This window comes from Ursus arctos, unplaced genomic scaffold (assembly GCF_023065955.2).
Source record: "Ursus arctos isolate Adak ecotype North America unplaced genomic scaffold, UrsArc2.0 scaffold_12, whole genome shotgun sequence".
Lineage (NCBI taxonomy): Eukaryota > Metazoa > Chordata > Mammalia > Carnivora > Ursidae > Ursus > Ursus arctos.
The window spans coordinates 15,915,748-15,932,740 of NW_026622786.1; the positions used below are offsets into that span (position 1 = coordinate 15,915,748).

The 16,993-nt window shown below is 59.6% G+C and overlaps 1 protein-coding gene across 5 annotated transcripts; it reads right to left on the minus strand.

The window, feature by feature from the left end:
- Positions 1 to 979: 979 nt before the first annotated feature.
- Positions 980 to 12,729, minus strand: AMPD2 (adenosine monophosphate deaminase 2). 5 transcript variants are annotated; one of them, XM_044378949.3, is made up of 19 exons: positions 12,246 to 12,710; positions 11,250 to 11,729; positions 7,190 to 7,320; positions 6,841 to 6,971; positions 6,310 to 6,378; positions 6,099 to 6,210; positions 5,660 to 5,846; positions 5,278 to 5,419; positions 5,073 to 5,162; positions 4,713 to 4,842; positions 4,384 to 4,578; positions 4,165 to 4,296; positions 3,869 to 4,032; positions 3,481 to 3,607; positions 3,223 to 3,386; positions 2,894 to 3,014; positions 2,445 to 2,618; positions 2,161 to 2,271; positions 980 to 2,019 (listed from the first exon to the last, which is right to left on the minus strand). In XM_044378949.3, the coding sequence occupies exons 2-19, from the start codon at positions 11,338 to 11,340 to the stop codon at positions 1,810 to 1,812; spliced, it is 2,481 nt and encodes an 826-aa protein (XP_044234884.2). In that variant the 5' UTR covers positions 11,341 to 11,729; positions 12,246 to 12,710; the 3' UTR covers positions 980 to 1,809. The 5 variants fall into 5 exon arrangements, with proteins under 5 accessions (XP_044234884.2, XP_026340399.2, XP_057166378.1 ...); XM_026484614.4 differs by lacking the exon at positions 11,250 to 11,729 and having other exon boundaries at positions 12,246 to 12,729; XM_057310395.1 differs by lacking the exon at positions 7,190 to 7,320.
- Positions 12,730 to 16,993: the final 4,264 nt, after the last annotated feature.

Consider the following 16,993-nt stretch of genomic DNA (forward strand, 5'->3'; position numbering starts at 1 on the left):
AATGGCTAGAACGAATTCGTGGATGATGCCTTCTGGAGGCAGAGGGAGCCCTGGTCTTGGCCAGGGAGGAGCCTGGTGGTCAGCGGCCGCAGGAGGCAGTGGCATCAGGAGAGCTTCTGCCCAGAGGCACCTGGCCAGGTGCAGATGCGCGGTCTGCCAGGGAGAGGGGGGCTGGGGCAGAGCAAGCAGACGGGAGGGGAGGAAGCCAGCCTCCCGCTCCCTCACCAGGCCCTCAATTACTCACGCTCCTGCTGTCCCAGGGCTCATTGTTTCTGAAGCACCAGCCCATCTATCTCCCCACTCAGCAGCCACAGCTTCGACAGCCTTTTCTGCACAGCAAAGGTCACACGCCACTTTTCTCCTTTACTCGGGCAGCGCACTCCAGCAACCTCAATGCCCAGGGAGGTGGACCGAAGCCAAGCTGTTTAAGCCTGGATTCCAACGGCACAGGCTTTCTCCCACCCTTGTAAGAGAATGTGCTGGGGGGCGGGCAGATGTCCACACCGCATCTTCCCCCTACAGAATCAGAACCTCTGAGGGTAAGAACTGGAAATGGCATTTTAAACAAGTCCCCCAGAAAAGCCTGATGTCCCAAGTTGGAGAACCAATGGCCTCAGGTCTGCTTGTAAGTGCGGATTCCCACATCCACCCAGCTGTCCCGAGAGGCTGGCGGTGAGGAAGAGACGGAAGGGGTTGCTAGTCCTCAAACTGGTATGACAGGAATGTGCCCCAGACCTGGGGCCAAGTGTGCCCTTCAGAGGGGGCAGGCTGGATAAGGGCCTGGGGCAGCAGATGCGTCCCCGGCGGGCCTCTCCTCCCACCCAGCTTCCTTAGTCTGTTTCCGCGCGCACACGTATCAGCCAAGCCCAGCCTCTCCCCTCAGGATCTGCAGTACGTCTATCCAGTACTCCCAGATTCACCCTCCGCCACGGCTCCCATGGCTCTCCCTCTCCCAACAGAGATCCCACCTGCCCCATTACTTAAATAATCTTTATTTCTCATGCACTAGGAAAGATGGGATTGTATGAAACACTGCATTTCACAGCAAAGGCCTCAGTCCAAAACACAACGCAGGGGACCAGGTAGATTCAGGTCTGGTCAGAACTCTGGGGACCATCGTGGGGGCGGGGACCCCGCCCCCAGGGCTGGTGACAGATTCAGGACCCTCCAGCTGCAGCGCCCCAGACACAACACAGGGCAGCTGCCCCCTCCTACAGAGGCACAGGAAGGCGACGCAGGCAGAGCGTGTGGACCGCAGAAAGGATGGAGGAGGCCGCTAGGGAGTGACGTGGTGGAGGTGGTGGTCCAGCGCCTCCGAGGGCAAGTCCGGGCAGCCAGGGCTGAGCCTGAGCTCTCCGCCCGACGGTGCTCACTACGGAGCTGCTGGAGCTCCACGCACCCCCGGCAGACAGGCACAGGCCCCACCTCCCCGCTCCCCAGCCACGCACACAACACAACGTCCGCACAGGCGGGACCCCGAAGGCTAGAGGGGCCAGCCCTCCTCAACCATCCCCAGGCCCTGCGGGCACTTCGACGCCCACAGGACAGCCAGACTTCAGAGGTTGCTGGGACAGGGCCATGGGCAGGGCAGCCAGCAAACCTGGGCCATCCGGTACCATCGGAGCCAGGACAAGGGCGAAGCAGATTCTGGGCACCACTTTCCCGGAAGCGGTACAGGGACAGACACAGGTTGGAGACATGCAGGACAGAACACAGAAGAACAGACACATGCAGACACGACAGGGTGGGAGGGGTCGGAGGATAAAAGGTGGTCAAGGGGCCGAGAGGCGGGGCACGCGGTGGGCGGGCTCACTGAGGCCCCGGGCTTGTCGTGAGCCCGCTCTCCTCGGGGATGGTCTCCAGCATCTCACTCTGGACAGCCTGCGTGATGAGCGCCAGCTCCTGGCACAGAGTCTCATAGCGGTAGCCCACACGGATGTCCGGCACGTTCGTGCGGCGGATATCATTGCCCTCGGGGCCCTCCTTGGTGTAGTTGGGTCCCAGCCAGTGGCTCTTCACCTGCAGGGGGCAGGGCCATCAGACAGGGCCGCAGCTGGCTTTGAGGGGCCACGCCGCAGCCCTGAACCAGCAGCCCTGGGGCCATCCCAAGCGCAGAGGAGAGGAGGGTGGCCCGCAGCCCCAGGCAGGCGGGGGCAGTACCTTGTGGGAGAAGCCGCTCATGAGCACGCTGTTGCGCGCCAGCTCGCACATGTCGCAGGAGCTGAGCTTCCACACCTGCGTGGCGATGCTGTACTCCTCCATCAGTGGCTCCTGCACAGGCCAGGGGCCCTCAGAGGGGTGCGCGGCGGCCTGCCACCCCGTCCCCGCCCGTCCTTGTGCCCCCTTCCCCCACCCCCGGAGTTGCACAGGGCGCGCTGCGCTCCACCAGCAGGGGGCAGCACCAGGCCTGAGGCCCAGGGGCCGGGCGCCCTCCGGGTTCTGACCTTGGTGAAGTGGAACTGCAGGGGATCATCAGTGGACAGCGAGACCATGAGCCCGCGGGACAGGTACTCGGGTAGCGGGTTCCGGTGGTAGCTGAGGAAGAGGCTGTTGTTGCTGAGCGGCGACATGGCGATGCCGATCTGGGCCAGGTAGTACAGGTACTGCAGGACCGGGGCCTGGGCGGCAACAGCGGGGGGGTCCGTCAGGAGCACACCCGGCTCTGGAGGAGGGGGCAGGCCCCGGCAGGGGGGGGCGGGGAGCCCAGGCTCGGCCCCAGGTAACGAGGGTCATCTACAGCCAAGACCCAAGCGAGGGCCGCACAGTGGAGGCTGGGGCGTGCAGGGGTCCCAACTGGGGCTTTGCTGGGAGGAAGCTCGGTCACCGAAGAGGCTCGAAGGGTGGAAAGGAAGGTGAGCGATCGGGAGGGGAGGCTGGGGGTGCAGACCCTGACCTTGCGCAGAAGCAGCCCGTGCGAAATGTTCTCGGCCAGCATGAAGGCCGACACCAGGTGGTGGATGGGCCCGGCTTCCCCACAGTGTGGCCTCAGCACAAACGTGTGGAAGCCCCTCTGCCTGGGGGCGTAAAGACAGCGTCAGCTCCCCAGCGCGGGCCCCGAGGCCCCACCCGGTGACTGTGCGGTGACTGTGTGGACCGGGACAAGCGCTAGGGGCACATGCTTGGCTGTGAGGGGTGGGCCCAGACAGAACGCACTGGGTCCGGAGCGGGGGCCCGGGTGGTCGGGGCTCTGGCGGCCCCAGGGCAGGGCGGGCGGGCACGCACCGGCGCAGGTGGTTCAGCATGGCCATGTTGGCGAAGGTGTAGTACAGGTAGTAGGCGTAGGGCGGGTTGTCCTCCTCCACCCAAGCCTCGGGGAGGGGGCTCTCCAGGTTGAAGACGTGATTCTCGGGCTTAGACTCATCATCCACGCTGTCAAAGCCATCCACCTGGCACGGGACCCCGGGGTCAGGCCGGGAGCTGCAGCGGCCCCTGGGGCAGGCCACCCCCCCACCCCGCCCCTCCCCCGTGCGGCCCCCTCACGTGCTCCAAGAACAGGTGCAGCTCTGGGTGGCTGGCAGGGTGCACGGTGGCCTCAAACAGTGGCAGGAAGATGTTCTCCAGCATCTCCTGGAAGTTGGCCAGCTGGCCCTTGGTACGGTACACGTCGCTGCGGGCAAGACGTCCGCACGCGGGACGTGCGGGTCAGTAAGCAGCGGAGCCTGGCCCGCACTCACAGAAGCGCTTCCGCACGACACTGGGTGGGCCAGGCTGGGCAGACCACGAGTGGAACCAGGGGCTTCCCCTTCCGCTTCTACTCAGAGGGCTTAGCTGGGGCGGGGGAGGACCCACCATCCCCGGCGGGCAGGAGGCAGGCGCTGTCCCCTTGAACCCTGCCCCCACGTTCCCTCCGGCTCCGAGGGACACTCACAAGAGGCGGGGCACTTGCACAAGCCAGCGCACGTTGGGAGAGTGTACTCGGTGCTTCACGGCCCAGCACGCCAGCTTGTCCCACTCGTCCCTCGAACGCCCATAGATGGAGAGCCGCAGCTCCGCGTTCTGGTATTTGCTCTCCTCCAGGTCTGACATCACCTCCTGAAAGACACACAGCAGGGCGACCGTCACACTCACCCACCCATGACACCAGGCTCCCATGCGGTCGGGGGAGGCGCCACTCAAGGCTCACGCTGCCCCTGCACCTGGGCCTGGGCGGTCCCTCCTCCTCACCTTGATAATGTGGGCAAAGTACTTTCCAGAAACCCTGTTGTCAGTCTTGATGAAGATCTCTCGGAGGACAGACTCCCCAATGGGGTTGTATTTGGCATTGAACTTGTCAAAGCGATGGAAGGTGTTCCTGTCCTGGGGAAGACGGCCAGGCCCAGGTCACCCCTGCCCCTGGGCCACGCGCTGACCCAGCCCCTCAGCCCCTGTGCCACAGGGACAGACCGCGTGCATGTCCAGTGTGTCCACACTCAGGTCGTAAGCAGTGAGGTTCATGCTCTCGAAGACCTCCCGTAGCGTCTGCTCGCGGCCCTGCTCCACGTGCACGATCTCCTCCAGGTGTCGCTTCATCGCCCGTTTGATAAAGCGCAGCAAGTGCTTCTGGTTCATGCAGGACGAGGCATGGATGTGCGTGTCCACCTGGGGTGCAACGGGGGGCCGCTGGGTTCCCTGGAGGCCAGGAGGGTCTGGGGCCTGGGCAGTGGGATGGGACGGGACTGTCCGCGAGGGAGGCCGGGCAGGGGTGCAGGGCCGGACACGGGGGGAGGCCCCACCTTCCGGATGTTGTAGAAATCTCGGTGCGGCACCTTCTTCTGGGCGGCCAGCTCCTTCATCTCGTTGAGCAGCACGTGCATCTGGAACTTGGAGCTCAGGTACTGTAGCCGCCGGTAGCAGAAGGACTTTCTGGGCAGGGAGAGAACAAGGCAAGGGCTCTGGGCCACAAGCAGACGGGGCAGCTGCGAGGGGGGAGGGGACAGGACTGAGGCTGCGCAGGGCAGCAACCGATGGAGGAAAAGTCTAGGTCTCGGTGACTGTGAAGGGGTGAGAGGTGGCGGCAGGTGTCTGCGGCAGGGCTGGGGCTGGACAGTCCGGGCTAGAAGGGAGCCAAGTGTCTGGGACAGGCAGGGACTCACATGGGGCCGTTGATTATCAGGGCCATCAGCACATTGACATCCGCCACAAATTCCTGCAGGTCAGGGTACGGCAGCTCCACTTCTGGGCAACTGGCAGGTAAGGGGAGCTCGGGTGAGGGGAGCAAGCCATGCCCGTGGGCCCTCCCAAGTCAGGACAGCCCCCACAAAGCTCCCCTCCCGCCCCCCACTCCCCACACCCGCTTACTGCTCATCGGGTTCCCTGCGGGTGTAGACATGCACCACGCCCTGCACCATGCGCAGACCCAAGCCCAGGTCCCCAGGCATGGTGCTTGGCTCACAGTACTCATAGGGGTGTTGCTCCAGCGCAGGGGGGTGCACCGGGGCATCTGCGGGGTGGGGAGGGTGGAGTCAGGGCCAGGGCTCTTCCAGGCCGCCTGCTGCCCAGCCCAGAGGCCCCGCAGAGGGGGAGAGTTCCTGCCCCTGCCTCCACCCACCATGGGCTAAGAGGCTGGGATGAGCCTGGGGAGGGGGGAGAAGCAGGCAGGGTGGAGGTTCCCGGGCACCAAAGCTCAGGGGAGTCGGGGACACCAGGGTGCTTGAAGTAGAGCAGGGATGGGGGGTCCCACCAGCGGACACAGGGGTGTCGGGGCCCTGCTCGTAGGTCCGTGTCTCCAGAGGCTTCTCAGCCAGCTGCTGCAGGTACCGACGGGTGGTGGGACAGAAGCTCTGCAGCGACAGGGCCATGTACTTCTCCCGGATGAAGAGTGCCCGCACCACACTCTTGGCTGCATCCAGCAGGTCTGTGAATGGCACCTGGCGACAAGGACATGAGGTCACTCTCCTTCGTCTCAGACCCAGGTGAGGCTTGCCCTCGCGTCTTCCCCGAGGTCTGGGCCCTGGAAACAGCACGTCTACTAGCTCCCAGCCACAGACCCTTTGCCGCTCCGGCTTTTGGAAAGAGAAATGCTCTCTCTAAGACGCACTCAGCCTCCAGGCTGGGGAACAACACTGGGATACTGTGCAGTTGAGAGGGGTAGAGAGCCAAGGCCCTGCCCCTGCACTGACCCCACACTTCTCCTCGCCGGAGATGGTGACCCGCTGAAATTCCCGCTCTAGCACCACGTCCCGCTCCCGCAGGCCCCGGTCGCCTTGCCCTTCGCCCTGCTCCTTGTAGAGCCTACGAGGGGAGAGCACAAGGGAGGGGGCTGGAGCCAGTAGCAGGACAGGCCCCAGCCCCATGCCCCCACATCTCTCCGTGCCCCTTTGCCCTCCTCACTGGAGGTCCAAGGCACTGTCTGTCTTCAGGAAATCTTGCTTGGCCCGAAGCAGGATGTCCGGCTCCAGCCTAGAAGGGAGAGGAACAAGAGGTCAGGCTGCTGACAAGGGATGGCCCTGGTTCTCAGGTCCCTGCCCCGTGCTGGCTGCTGTGCACGTGTTGTTCCTCGTGGCCTCATGGGGCCATGGAAGCCTGCACTGTGGCTGCTGTCCGGCCCCAAGTTACCAATGAGAAGGCACACTCAGAAGCTGAGCGACACAGCTAGGCCCCACGGGTGGGTACGAGACAGAACCAGAACCCAGCAGCCTGACTCTAAAGCCTGGGCTTCATACGACACTCTAGGCTCCTTCCCTAGTGGGTCGCAGAGGGAGGACAGGATGGGAGAGGGACCAAGATGGGGCTCTGAAAGTGTCCCAGCAGAGACAGAGGGATACCGGGCAGCCCACCCCGTGCCCCCGACCCCACAGCTGTCCGGCTGTGCCCCACCCCCGTCCCATGGCTGCCTGCTGGACTCTGGGGCTGGGGCCTTACTTGACATCCTGGCTGATCTGCCTTTCCAGGCGCTGCCGCCGCTCCTCCAGCTGCTCAATGGGGCTCTCCTCGGGGAACTCGTACGGGGCGCTGCGGAGCTCGCTCTCAGCCAGGGAGCGGCTGAACAGCTCCTGGTGGGAGGGAAGGAAGGGTCAGTGTGCCAGGCCCTCCCTTACAGGGTGTCGGGATGGGGGGAGGGCAGCAGGAGCTGGAGGTACCTGGGAAAGGCTAGGGATCGGGGCACAGCCAAGCGTGGAGTAAGGGGTGGCTGAGATGGAGGTGTGTGGGGAACAGAGACAGGGCACGGGGACGGCGGTGCAGGGGTGTGGGGTGAGGCGCCGGGCGGTACCTCGGCGATCTCCTTGCATTTGCCGTCCATGGACGTGCGCAGGTCGAGCGGGAAGTGCTTGAGGCAGGGGGCAGGGCCTGGCAGGGATCGGGCAGCCTGCAGCGGGGGGGCCCCCAGCCCACCCCGAGCCTCTGTGGAAACAGCGATGCCAGGGTCAAAGGGGGGAGGGCAGGGCCTGCGTGCACTAGAAGCCCTGGGCCCCTGCACGCCGCAGGCCTGTCCCAGAGAGAGGCCAGGGTCTGGAAAGTGGGCAGTCCCTCCTCAAAGGCTGAGGACTGGGCCTGCATGGGGCTCCCAACGGATGTCGCCCTCACAGTCTAACACCGGGCCCCTCACCCATTCCAGGCACAGGAGTCGGGGGTCTGAGGCTGCCTCTAGAGCAAGCGGATTCGCTCACTCCAGGAGTAAGAACCTGAATCCTGGACTAGGACCCGCTGCCTCAGTGAGCAGGAGACCTCCGGGCAGGCACACATGTACGCACAGACACACACAGATACACACACACAAACCCTGGGTGCTCATTAAGGACCTGGTGGCCGAGCCAGCAATCCCCAGCCCACAGCTTCCAGGGTAGGCAGGCCCGGATCAGTCCTGCTTCTGGACCCAGCAACCCTCCTTTCGGAAACCCAGGGCCTTTGCTGATATCCCAGACCTACAGAGTGCAGGCAAGTCACAGCTGCCACTTAGCTCTGACCTGGGGACCAGACCCCCGGGGAAGAGGAGAGGAAGTGGAGGGCCTGGTTGGCAGCAGGAACCCTACCTCCTCCCCAGCGGCGTGCCCTCTCCCCCAGGACCCCAGGGCTGCCAAGATGGGGCCTGGCTCCAGCCTGCCCCTCCCACTGCTGGCTGCCCCTCCAAAGGGAGCTGCCACAAGCAGCCTGCGCCACTCAGAGGCCCCAGGATCTGGGCCGGAGGCCCCAGGGAGGGCCTGGGGAAGGGAGTATCAGAAGCCAGGGCCTCTCCACATGCAGGCCAGAACTCCTCAGGGGCACCACCAGGAGGCTAGCACTGAAGGCCTTGAAGCTGCTAGTCTAGGGGGCTGCCTGAGCCCCCAGCCAGCTCAGACCCTCCCTGGGCTACCAGCGCCACCCTCCCCACCAGGAAGCTCTCCACCAAACGGGGGCTCTCCCAGCCGGCTCTGAAGGGTACTCCCTTCTAGCACCCTCCTTTTCCCCTTTGCACTGGGTCTTAGGGATGGACTGGAGGCTCTGCCCAGGTAGCGTGCCTTAAAGTCTGTGGGCTCACTTCCCAATCCCCCAGAGTTGGGTCCCAAGGCTGGACAAAGGGAAGAGGAGGTGCCTGCCCCAGATCCAGGACCCAGCCCCCCCTCCCTGGTGCTGGCCTGATCCTACCGACAGAGTTCGGGCAGCTCCAGCCAGTACCCCCATGCCCCTTGCCCGCTGGTTTGCTGAGTGGAGCTGTAGCCAGTCCCTCAGGACAGCTCAGGGGCCGGCACGGGCCGTACCAAGTGCAGCTGCGTGCAGGGGAGACCCTAGGATGACAGCGAGCAGGGGGCTAGGGAGGCCCAGGGGAGCCAGAAATCAAGGGAAGGAGCATCAGAGTTGGGAAATAAGAGGAACCTCAGAAGGGAACAGCTTTAACCTCTACCGTACCAGGGTCCAGCCTAAAGTGGAGCCCCCGAGGGGGCGGAGCAGGGTAGGCTGACAAGGGCAGGGCAGTCTGGCTGGCAGGGGCTGAGCCTCCTTAAAACGCACTACCCTAGGAATAGTGAGTGAGCAGGGCCAGGGTAGACCAAGGGTGGGGGGGAGAGGAGGGGAGGAGCAGCCCTCATCTCCGTACACAACAGCCCCAGGCCAGCTTCCCCTGCCCAGTGGCTTGTTTTGCTCACCACTGTCCCCTGGGTCCCTGACTGTGGGATCCCTTGGGACAAAGCCTCTTCCAGCGAGAGAAGTTGGCTGGCAGTGAGGGAAGTGACTCAGTCCAGGTAGGGACCAGGTACTGAGCTTCTACGCTGCCCAAGGGGCCTGATTCATGGCCCCCCAGACCTCCAGCCTCCTCTCGAAGCCTCTCGTCGGGAACAAACTGTCCAGGAGGGAGAAGTGTGGGAGATAAGGGACTAGAATTTGGAGGACTTGAGTCTGACTCTATTCCCACTTACTAGCATGTCTCTGCCTCCCGGAGGCTTCAAGTCCTGTCCATAATGGGGTGATAAGCCGGTCCTGCCCTATCTAGCCACCAACTTCCTTAAGGCTAGAAGAGATACGGCTCTGCAAGTGTTGCATAAAACATCATTATTTGCGATTATCAACTCCTGGGACCCTCCGAACACTTATGACATATAGTCCTACCTACTCGGGAGGCCCAGTGCAGGCCAGCACAACCACGCAGTAAAGGGCAGCAAAGAGAACAGAACTTGACACAGACAGAGATGGGGGTGACACTATCTCACACTTGGAAGAGGGCAGAGCAGGAAGAGGAGAGGAGGATGGGCACCTGCTCCACACCCAGGGTGTGAGACAGAGCCCAAGGTCCTTGCCCGTCCAAGAACCCTGATCCTATACAACTCCTCCCTTCTAGACCCCGGCAGGGGAGGCTGCCCACAGACCTCCAGGGCTGGTCTCTATCAGGTCAGCAGGAGCTGAATTGAAGGTCCTAATCTCAACCCCCCATCTTAGCAGGGTGGCCCAGGATCTCCACAGAAACACTGGGGTGACCAGGACAGGTTCCAGCAGCCAGAGCCATGCCTCCAGGCTGCAGACCCCTGCACGGGGCTGCAGGGGTTCATGACAGGTGACAGGCAGTAGCCTCCACACTCCCTGAGGCCAGGCCTAGAAGATCCAGCTTCCTGCCTGTTAGTCCCTTCCCCAGAGTCTGTGCACTCACACACACACACACACACACACACACACACACACACGCAATCCACCAAAAGCCAGAGGGGACTGCTCCGGCCAACCAAGATCTTCCCACCTCATCTACCCTTTGCCCAGGGGTCCCCTCACCCACTGCCAGGACTGCCTCAGGCAGGAGGCAGAGACATGCCCAAAGCTTTGACCACTAAGTCTCAGATGCTCCCACCGAGTGACCACCCAAAGATGTACAGAGCTAGCCCCAGGGGACACACTCTCTGGAGGGCCCAGCCCTGAGCACAGAACACACAGACCCTCGGGACAGCACTGACCCCCAGGCAGTGTTTTCAATGGCCTAAGAAAATACAGGAGGTGGGTGGTCAGGCTCTAGGTACAGACAGCCGCTGAGGGGAGGGGGAGAAGACACTGGCTTGCCCTGGTCCCCAAAATGGGGGGTGGGGGGTCCTTCCGTAGCCACGAGGCCGGGGCACGGCAGACGGCAGGTAGCCTAGCCCTCAGGGAGAGGGACACAGCCACCCCATGCCGCCGGCTCCCAGCGATGCAGACATGCCTACGAGTGGGAGTCAGACCAAAGCGTGCAAGAGCACCCAAGCAGGCAGCGCCCCCAGCCCGAGCCCCCAAAACAGGCCGGGCCCAAGGACACCCCATACTTCCGAGGAAGCCCACAAGAAAAACCAGGGACGTGCAAACAGCAAATGATGGCTACGGTTGAGTCCCCAGCCCCTGGGATGCCCGGTAGCAGCGAGGGTGCCCTAACGTCAGACACCTCCCCCAGGAAAGGGATTCGAGATCTGGGGTCCTAGAAAGAAGAACTAACCACAGGAGGACGCCTGAGCCTGCCTGGTAAAGACAAGCCGCCAGCAGCGTGGCCAGCCCACAAACCAGCCAGTCCCACACATCTCCCTCTCCATTCACACACACTCCACATGCACACGGTCTTAGCACCTCCACACGCTGACACGTGTGCAAACACACCTCTTGCTGCACCCACACCTGCGCCCACTCCTTGTTACGGAGGGCAGCACCCCCCACACGGACCCGGTCACCTTCCACCCCACCTCCCTCTCCACACCACCTCCTAAGCCAGCTGTCCCTGGGCCCGAGGACAAGGAGGGGCATCACCCCAGAGGGGTGCAGGCGCAGGGGCACCCCCCACACACAGGACCAGTGGCCTGGGCCAGCGCTGGTGGGGCAGAACCAGCGCCTGAGGCTGGGGAGCACACACTCACCTGGTACTGCAGAGGACGCCTGCAAGCTGACCCGCTTCTTAAAGGGATATTTGGCCTTGGGATTGCCGGGGCCGGATGGGTTGGATGCCATGGCTCGAGCGGCGGACACGGCGGGGGAGTCTGAGCCGCACCAGCTGGGCCTGGCTCTGCCACATCCAACCCCTTCCTCCGCCCCGCCCCCAGCGGGAGTGACTGATGCAGGAAGCAGAAGCCCCGCAGGCGGAAGAGGCCCTGGCCACGATTTCTGATGTTGTCTAGGCAACCTCGGGGAGGGGGGCCTCCATCCCCGCCTCTCATCCCCTCCCTTCCCTCCTCAGACCCTGGAGTGACGCGACTGCTGCTAGCTGGGCCTGGGGGGGCGGGGGTGGGGGGAAGGTGAGCAAACAAGATGGGGAGGGGCCAGCCCCTAGCACTCCACTGACCCCTTCAGGAGCCCTTGCCCCTGGCCAGGGCTCTGGGGCACAGGAGTCAAAGTCCGGGCTGGCTGGTCCAGACGGCATGAGAGAAAAAAATAATAATAAACGGGAATCCAGCGCGAGCTCCCCCAAGCTCAGAACACATTGTCTCAGAGCAGGCGTACTCCGTGAAAACCCAGCCCCTCTGGGGCAGAGTCCCCTTTTCTCTTCTTATCAGATTCCCAGCCCCAGGGGTAGTCCAGCTCTGGGAAGATGGGGGTAGAACTGAGAATTCCGGCCCAGTAGGGAGGAGCCTGTCTTGGGAAAATTCCACTGGCCGGCAGAAGCCACCTTCTAGGAAGGCAGGAAGCCAGGAGGCAGGGGCTTCTCTGGCGGGGGGTGGCTAGGAAAGAGACCCCAGCAACTTCTGACTTTTCTGTCTTTTCGCACTCAGGCTCTGCTCTCCTAGGCCGGCCTCAGGAGGAGACGGCCACCTTCCCTAGGTCTGCAGGCTGTGCTGAGACCCCCACCCCCTTGTCACCCTGGCCATGCACTTTTGTCCCAGAGACCCTCCCCCCAACAGACGCGCACATACACTCACCTGAGGTCATGCTGCCCGAGCCCGCAGGGGTACCAGGGAGGCTGCCCGCCAAGGTCTGCCCGGCCGGGAAGCCGGGGTCGCAAGGGAGGGGAGGAGGGCTGAGACCCAGGCCCTGGCCAAGTCGCTCCGAGGACCCCTGCCCTGGCACTGAGACGGAAGTAGTAAGGCAGTCTTTCAAAATTGCCCGGAGGCGGGAGGTGGACCCCAGCAGACCTCGGCCGCTGCACTGGCCTCGAAGACCCCAGAGTCCCGACCCCCAGCTCTCTGCCCAAGAGGCGAGCAGGCCACGTGCTTCCCAGAGAGCAGGACCCGCAACTCGTCTGAGCTTCTCTCCACACGCTCTGGGTGTTCGGGATCGGACTACCGTAGCTGGACTGTGGGGGAGTCACGCAACAGGTACGACCCCACCAAAGCCTCGCCAGCGCCACCGAGCTCCTCTGACGCCCAAGGCCCCGGCAGATCCGAGGCCCCGCCCCCTCCGGGCAGGCCCCGCCCCCGCCGTGTTCCGCTTCCCCGCGCCACGTGGGCAGCCGCCACTCCGCAGTTGGCCCGGCCGGGTCTTGGGCAAGTCCTGTGCGTCAGCTTCCTCATCCGTGAAATGGGGTGGTGTGATCGCACTCAAGGGAGTTACTGTGAGCATTAAATGTTAAGCACCTTTCCAGGATGCCTGGCACAAAGTCGGTGGCCAATAAAAGATTAACTAGTAGTGTCTCAAGATTAATTCACTTTGAGAAGTCCTACCCCGGCATTCTCACTTCAGGTCATCCGTTTTCTTCTGGCAGGCGTAGATAAACAGGGTGTGCCCTGCAATTCTGGCTCCTCTTCCCGCGTTTACTTCTATATTTATTGGCTAAAAGCTTAGGCTCTGTAGCCAGAATGTGTGGGTTCAATTCCATACTCCCCCACGTACTTTGTGATTGACGTTGGGAAAGTCACTGCACTCTGTGCTCTATTTCGTCTGGCAAATGACTATAAGAGACCCTGCTTTTTTGGTGGTGGTTAAGATAAATGAGTTAATGTAAGTCAAGTGCTTAGAACAGTGTCTGGCCTGTAGTTACTACTCAATTAATGTCTGTGTCATCCTTGCTATGTCCTTGGCCTTGGTTCCCTGTTGACAACCTCACACTGTAATGATTCTCCTCGCAGCCTGTAAAGAAGTGGAGTTGGGCTTTTTGGGGGGACTGCAGACACCCCACTCAGCCAGCACCCTCACTGCCAAGTGACAGAGAATCTACCTAAAGGGAACCTGGGGGGGGGGGGTGCCTAAGACTTCACTGAACATACTTAAGTGTATTAGCAGCAATTAATCTTTTTCCTATTTCTCCACCTTGTGGGAGCCCTTTGTCCCCCACACCCAGTTGTACTAATGCTGTCTAGCTCCTCCCAGTTCTCACCACCCCCACAGCCAGATTCCTTCCCAAACTCTGCCTCCACGCCCTCTCCCCAAGCTGGATTCTGGACCCTGAACCCTATTATCCCTGTGTATCTCGTGTCACCTCTATTGATCTCTGCCTACTGCTCCTCACCGTGGGCAATGGCCTCCATAGACATGGGGGTGGGGCAGTTCACTTCACAAAGGAGCAATAAAACCAATAAAACAAGGGAAATTCCAAGTTTATCCATCAAATTAGCAGAGATTCAGGGGAAAAAAAATCCTAATGCAGGCAAGGGGGTAGTGAGATGGGACACACAAATACCACTAGTGGACACCAGCAGCGACATAAACTGTCTGAAGGCCGTTGGTAATACATAATCAAGAGTCTTTAAAAAGGTCATATTACTTGACCCTGGAATTCCACTTTCAGGAAATTGTTCTGCTAAAAGGAGCTGCCAGAAAAATATGCACGACTTTGTTCATCACTGCAACGTTTATCACATAGAAAGGCTGGAAACAGTAAGGTCCAACAATAGGGGGATGTTTAAATTTTGTCAGATGCATGCAATGAAATACAACCATTAAAAATTGTTCTTGGAGAACTTCTTAATGAGGTGGCAATGTTTACAATGTAAGGTTTGGTTTAAAAAAAATGAATGTAAAAATCTGTACATACAGTATGGCCCTAAATATGTGACATATATGCATAGAAAACAAACACACCAAAACATTTACAAAATGGTTATCCATGGGTAGTAGAACTGGGGATTTTATTTCCTTCTTTATACTCATCTGCATTTAAAAAAATTGTCTACAATGCATATCCATTACTTTTATAATCAAGGGAACAGAAAAAAACAAATCTGTAATAGGCTCTACACCCCACCTCCAAAAGACCCTCCTGAGTTTAACTCCAGACTAAATTGGTCTTGGGATCTTAGGACTTTTGAAACTACTGGGCTCTCAGCAATTAGTAACAAAATAAATCTCGAAATTAAAAAATCAAGCAGCAGGTAACCATGTAGAATGTCACCTACAATGTGACAAAATGCAAATTTTGACATAGTATTAAGGGGTGGTATCTTGCATTGGGCTAGGTCTGATTAGGATTCCCCCTTGATTCAGACCTACCTACCCATTACCTACCTAACCAGCCCAGAGCTGGCAATCCCTGCCCTCCACCTCACCCAGGCAAACCGGTTCACTGGTCCCTAAATGCTCCTCCCTAGTTCCATCTGCAACACACCCTTCCCCTGGTAACCTTCCCCTATTTCCAGGCCATTTGATACGCCGTCCCTGCTAGGAAGTGTGTACTGATTACAGCTAAGCATCGATCTCCCCACCTACACAACACCAGCAAAAATCTCAGTGGGGTTCACGGTCTACGGTCTACGTAGAACAGTTTGGGAAATGAAGGAGTGAGTCATCCCCCTTGGCCTCCAGCTTCTTACTGTTGTCTTTGAGCCTCTGGGATCTTCTCTAGCTCTAAACACAGCTTCCTCCCCTCCTACCCTATTCACCAGATGGTTCCTTAAAGAGCCCTCCCTGAACTCTAGGCCCCCACTCAAGTGTGCTCCTTAATTCTCTGAAGAACGCTTCTCTCAGCCTCTGGCCTGCAGCCCACTGTGACGTCAGCCTCCCCCCTAGGCCAGACCACTCTGCCGACATTGGATTTGGGAGGGAACGCCTGCAGCCTCACACAGATCCTTGGCCAGAAGTTTTCCCAAAGCACCCCCTATGCCTAGATCCTTCTCAAACCAAGCTGCTCAGCTCTTGTTTCTCAGCTCGTCCAGCCAGCCCTGTCACCCCTGACCCGTCCCCCAACACTGTTTATAGCACCATGCAGCTGTACCCAGCTGTACTTAAGCTTTCCAACGGTCTTAGCCACGCCCTGCCCTGTCACTCAAAGCCCTCCCTGGCTAGCCCCAATGCCGCCCCTTTGCCGTCCTTAACTGGCCGCACATACCCCATTTCCCAGTCTTCCCTGAGCAGTTTGCACCTCAGGCCTCCACGTCTTCTCTCACGCTTTCCTCTCCCCAAAATGCCTTACCCCCGTGTCTATTGTTGTTCTGCTTCTCTGATCAAAGTCTGTTCATTTTAGTCGCTCCCTCCTTTCTTCTACAGAATTTTTCAGTCTGACAGTTAAATGTGTTTATAAATGTCTTTCCCACCAGGCGTGGAGGCTAGGTTTTAAACAGCTCTGAATTCTCCAGCACAGTGTTCCTTTAATTAAACTGTTTCTCTGTGAATTTACCCCTCCTCTTCCTTTGGACTGGAAGGTCCTGAAGGCAGTTCCTCATTCATATTCCCCCAACTCCAGCCGGGACAAGGCTTTACCCACAGTCCCCACCACTGAGGGTAAGACAGATCCTGAGATCTCCCCTTAGCTCAGGAAACAGGACCAAACTTGTTGGGAAATGGTGAGTCTTTTTTCACTCAAAATGCTCTGGTTGTCAGGCTGTGATAGGACTCCTGAGCTCTGATTCTGATACGAACTTGTTTATTATCATCCTTCTGTGCTTCTAAATGGGAATAGCACCTACATGCTTTACCTAGTCCACCACGACGCTGAACTCAAATGTGGTAATCACATTCGAATAGCCACAGGAAAGGCACGGGAGCTGATGGGAGGCAGGAGGCCACTGGCGCCAGGGTGGGTTGGCACAATTCGAGGCCAGGCGAGGGTCAGGAGCTCCCTTACTCAGCCTGGTAGTGGGAATGGGAACCTGGCAAACTAGGAAACAAGCAGAAGCAGCACAGAAGTTTGCAGAGGTGGTAGCTGAAAAAGGCACAGCTCGAACATTTTCCCCATGCGTGAAACAAGTTCGTGGTTCCTTTCGCAATGCAAGTGCTACCATTCGAAGCTCGAGCATTTGCCTTTTTTGTCCAAGTGTTCTTTCACTGGCTGCTGATGTGGGGGTAGTAGAGAGATCACCTGATTTATCTGTTTATTACGCTTACATGACCTTGAACAAGTTACTTAACCCTCAAGCCTCAGTTATCTGGTCTGCAAACCGGGGACAGAGCACTTACCTTGAAGTTAGTGTGAGAATGAACCGATAGGAGCCACATAACTTGTCTAGCACAGTTCCTGGCAGTCCCCTGCTCTGAACAGAAAAGGTTTCAGCACAGCTCTGGCCTGGGTGTAGGTTACCAATATTGTGGGTAGGCTAGGCAGGGCTAGGGAGGTATAATTACTGACACTTTATAGCCAAGATTCCAAGACAGTCACAATTTCAAAGATACTCTCCTGTCTTAAGTCAAGAAGCATTTGCCAAGTTTTGATTGAGAAACCATGATCACTATGGAAGGCACCTTGGCGGCCACCTATTTCTCCATCGGCCCTGAGAGTCTGTGCTCCAGGCCCAGAGCT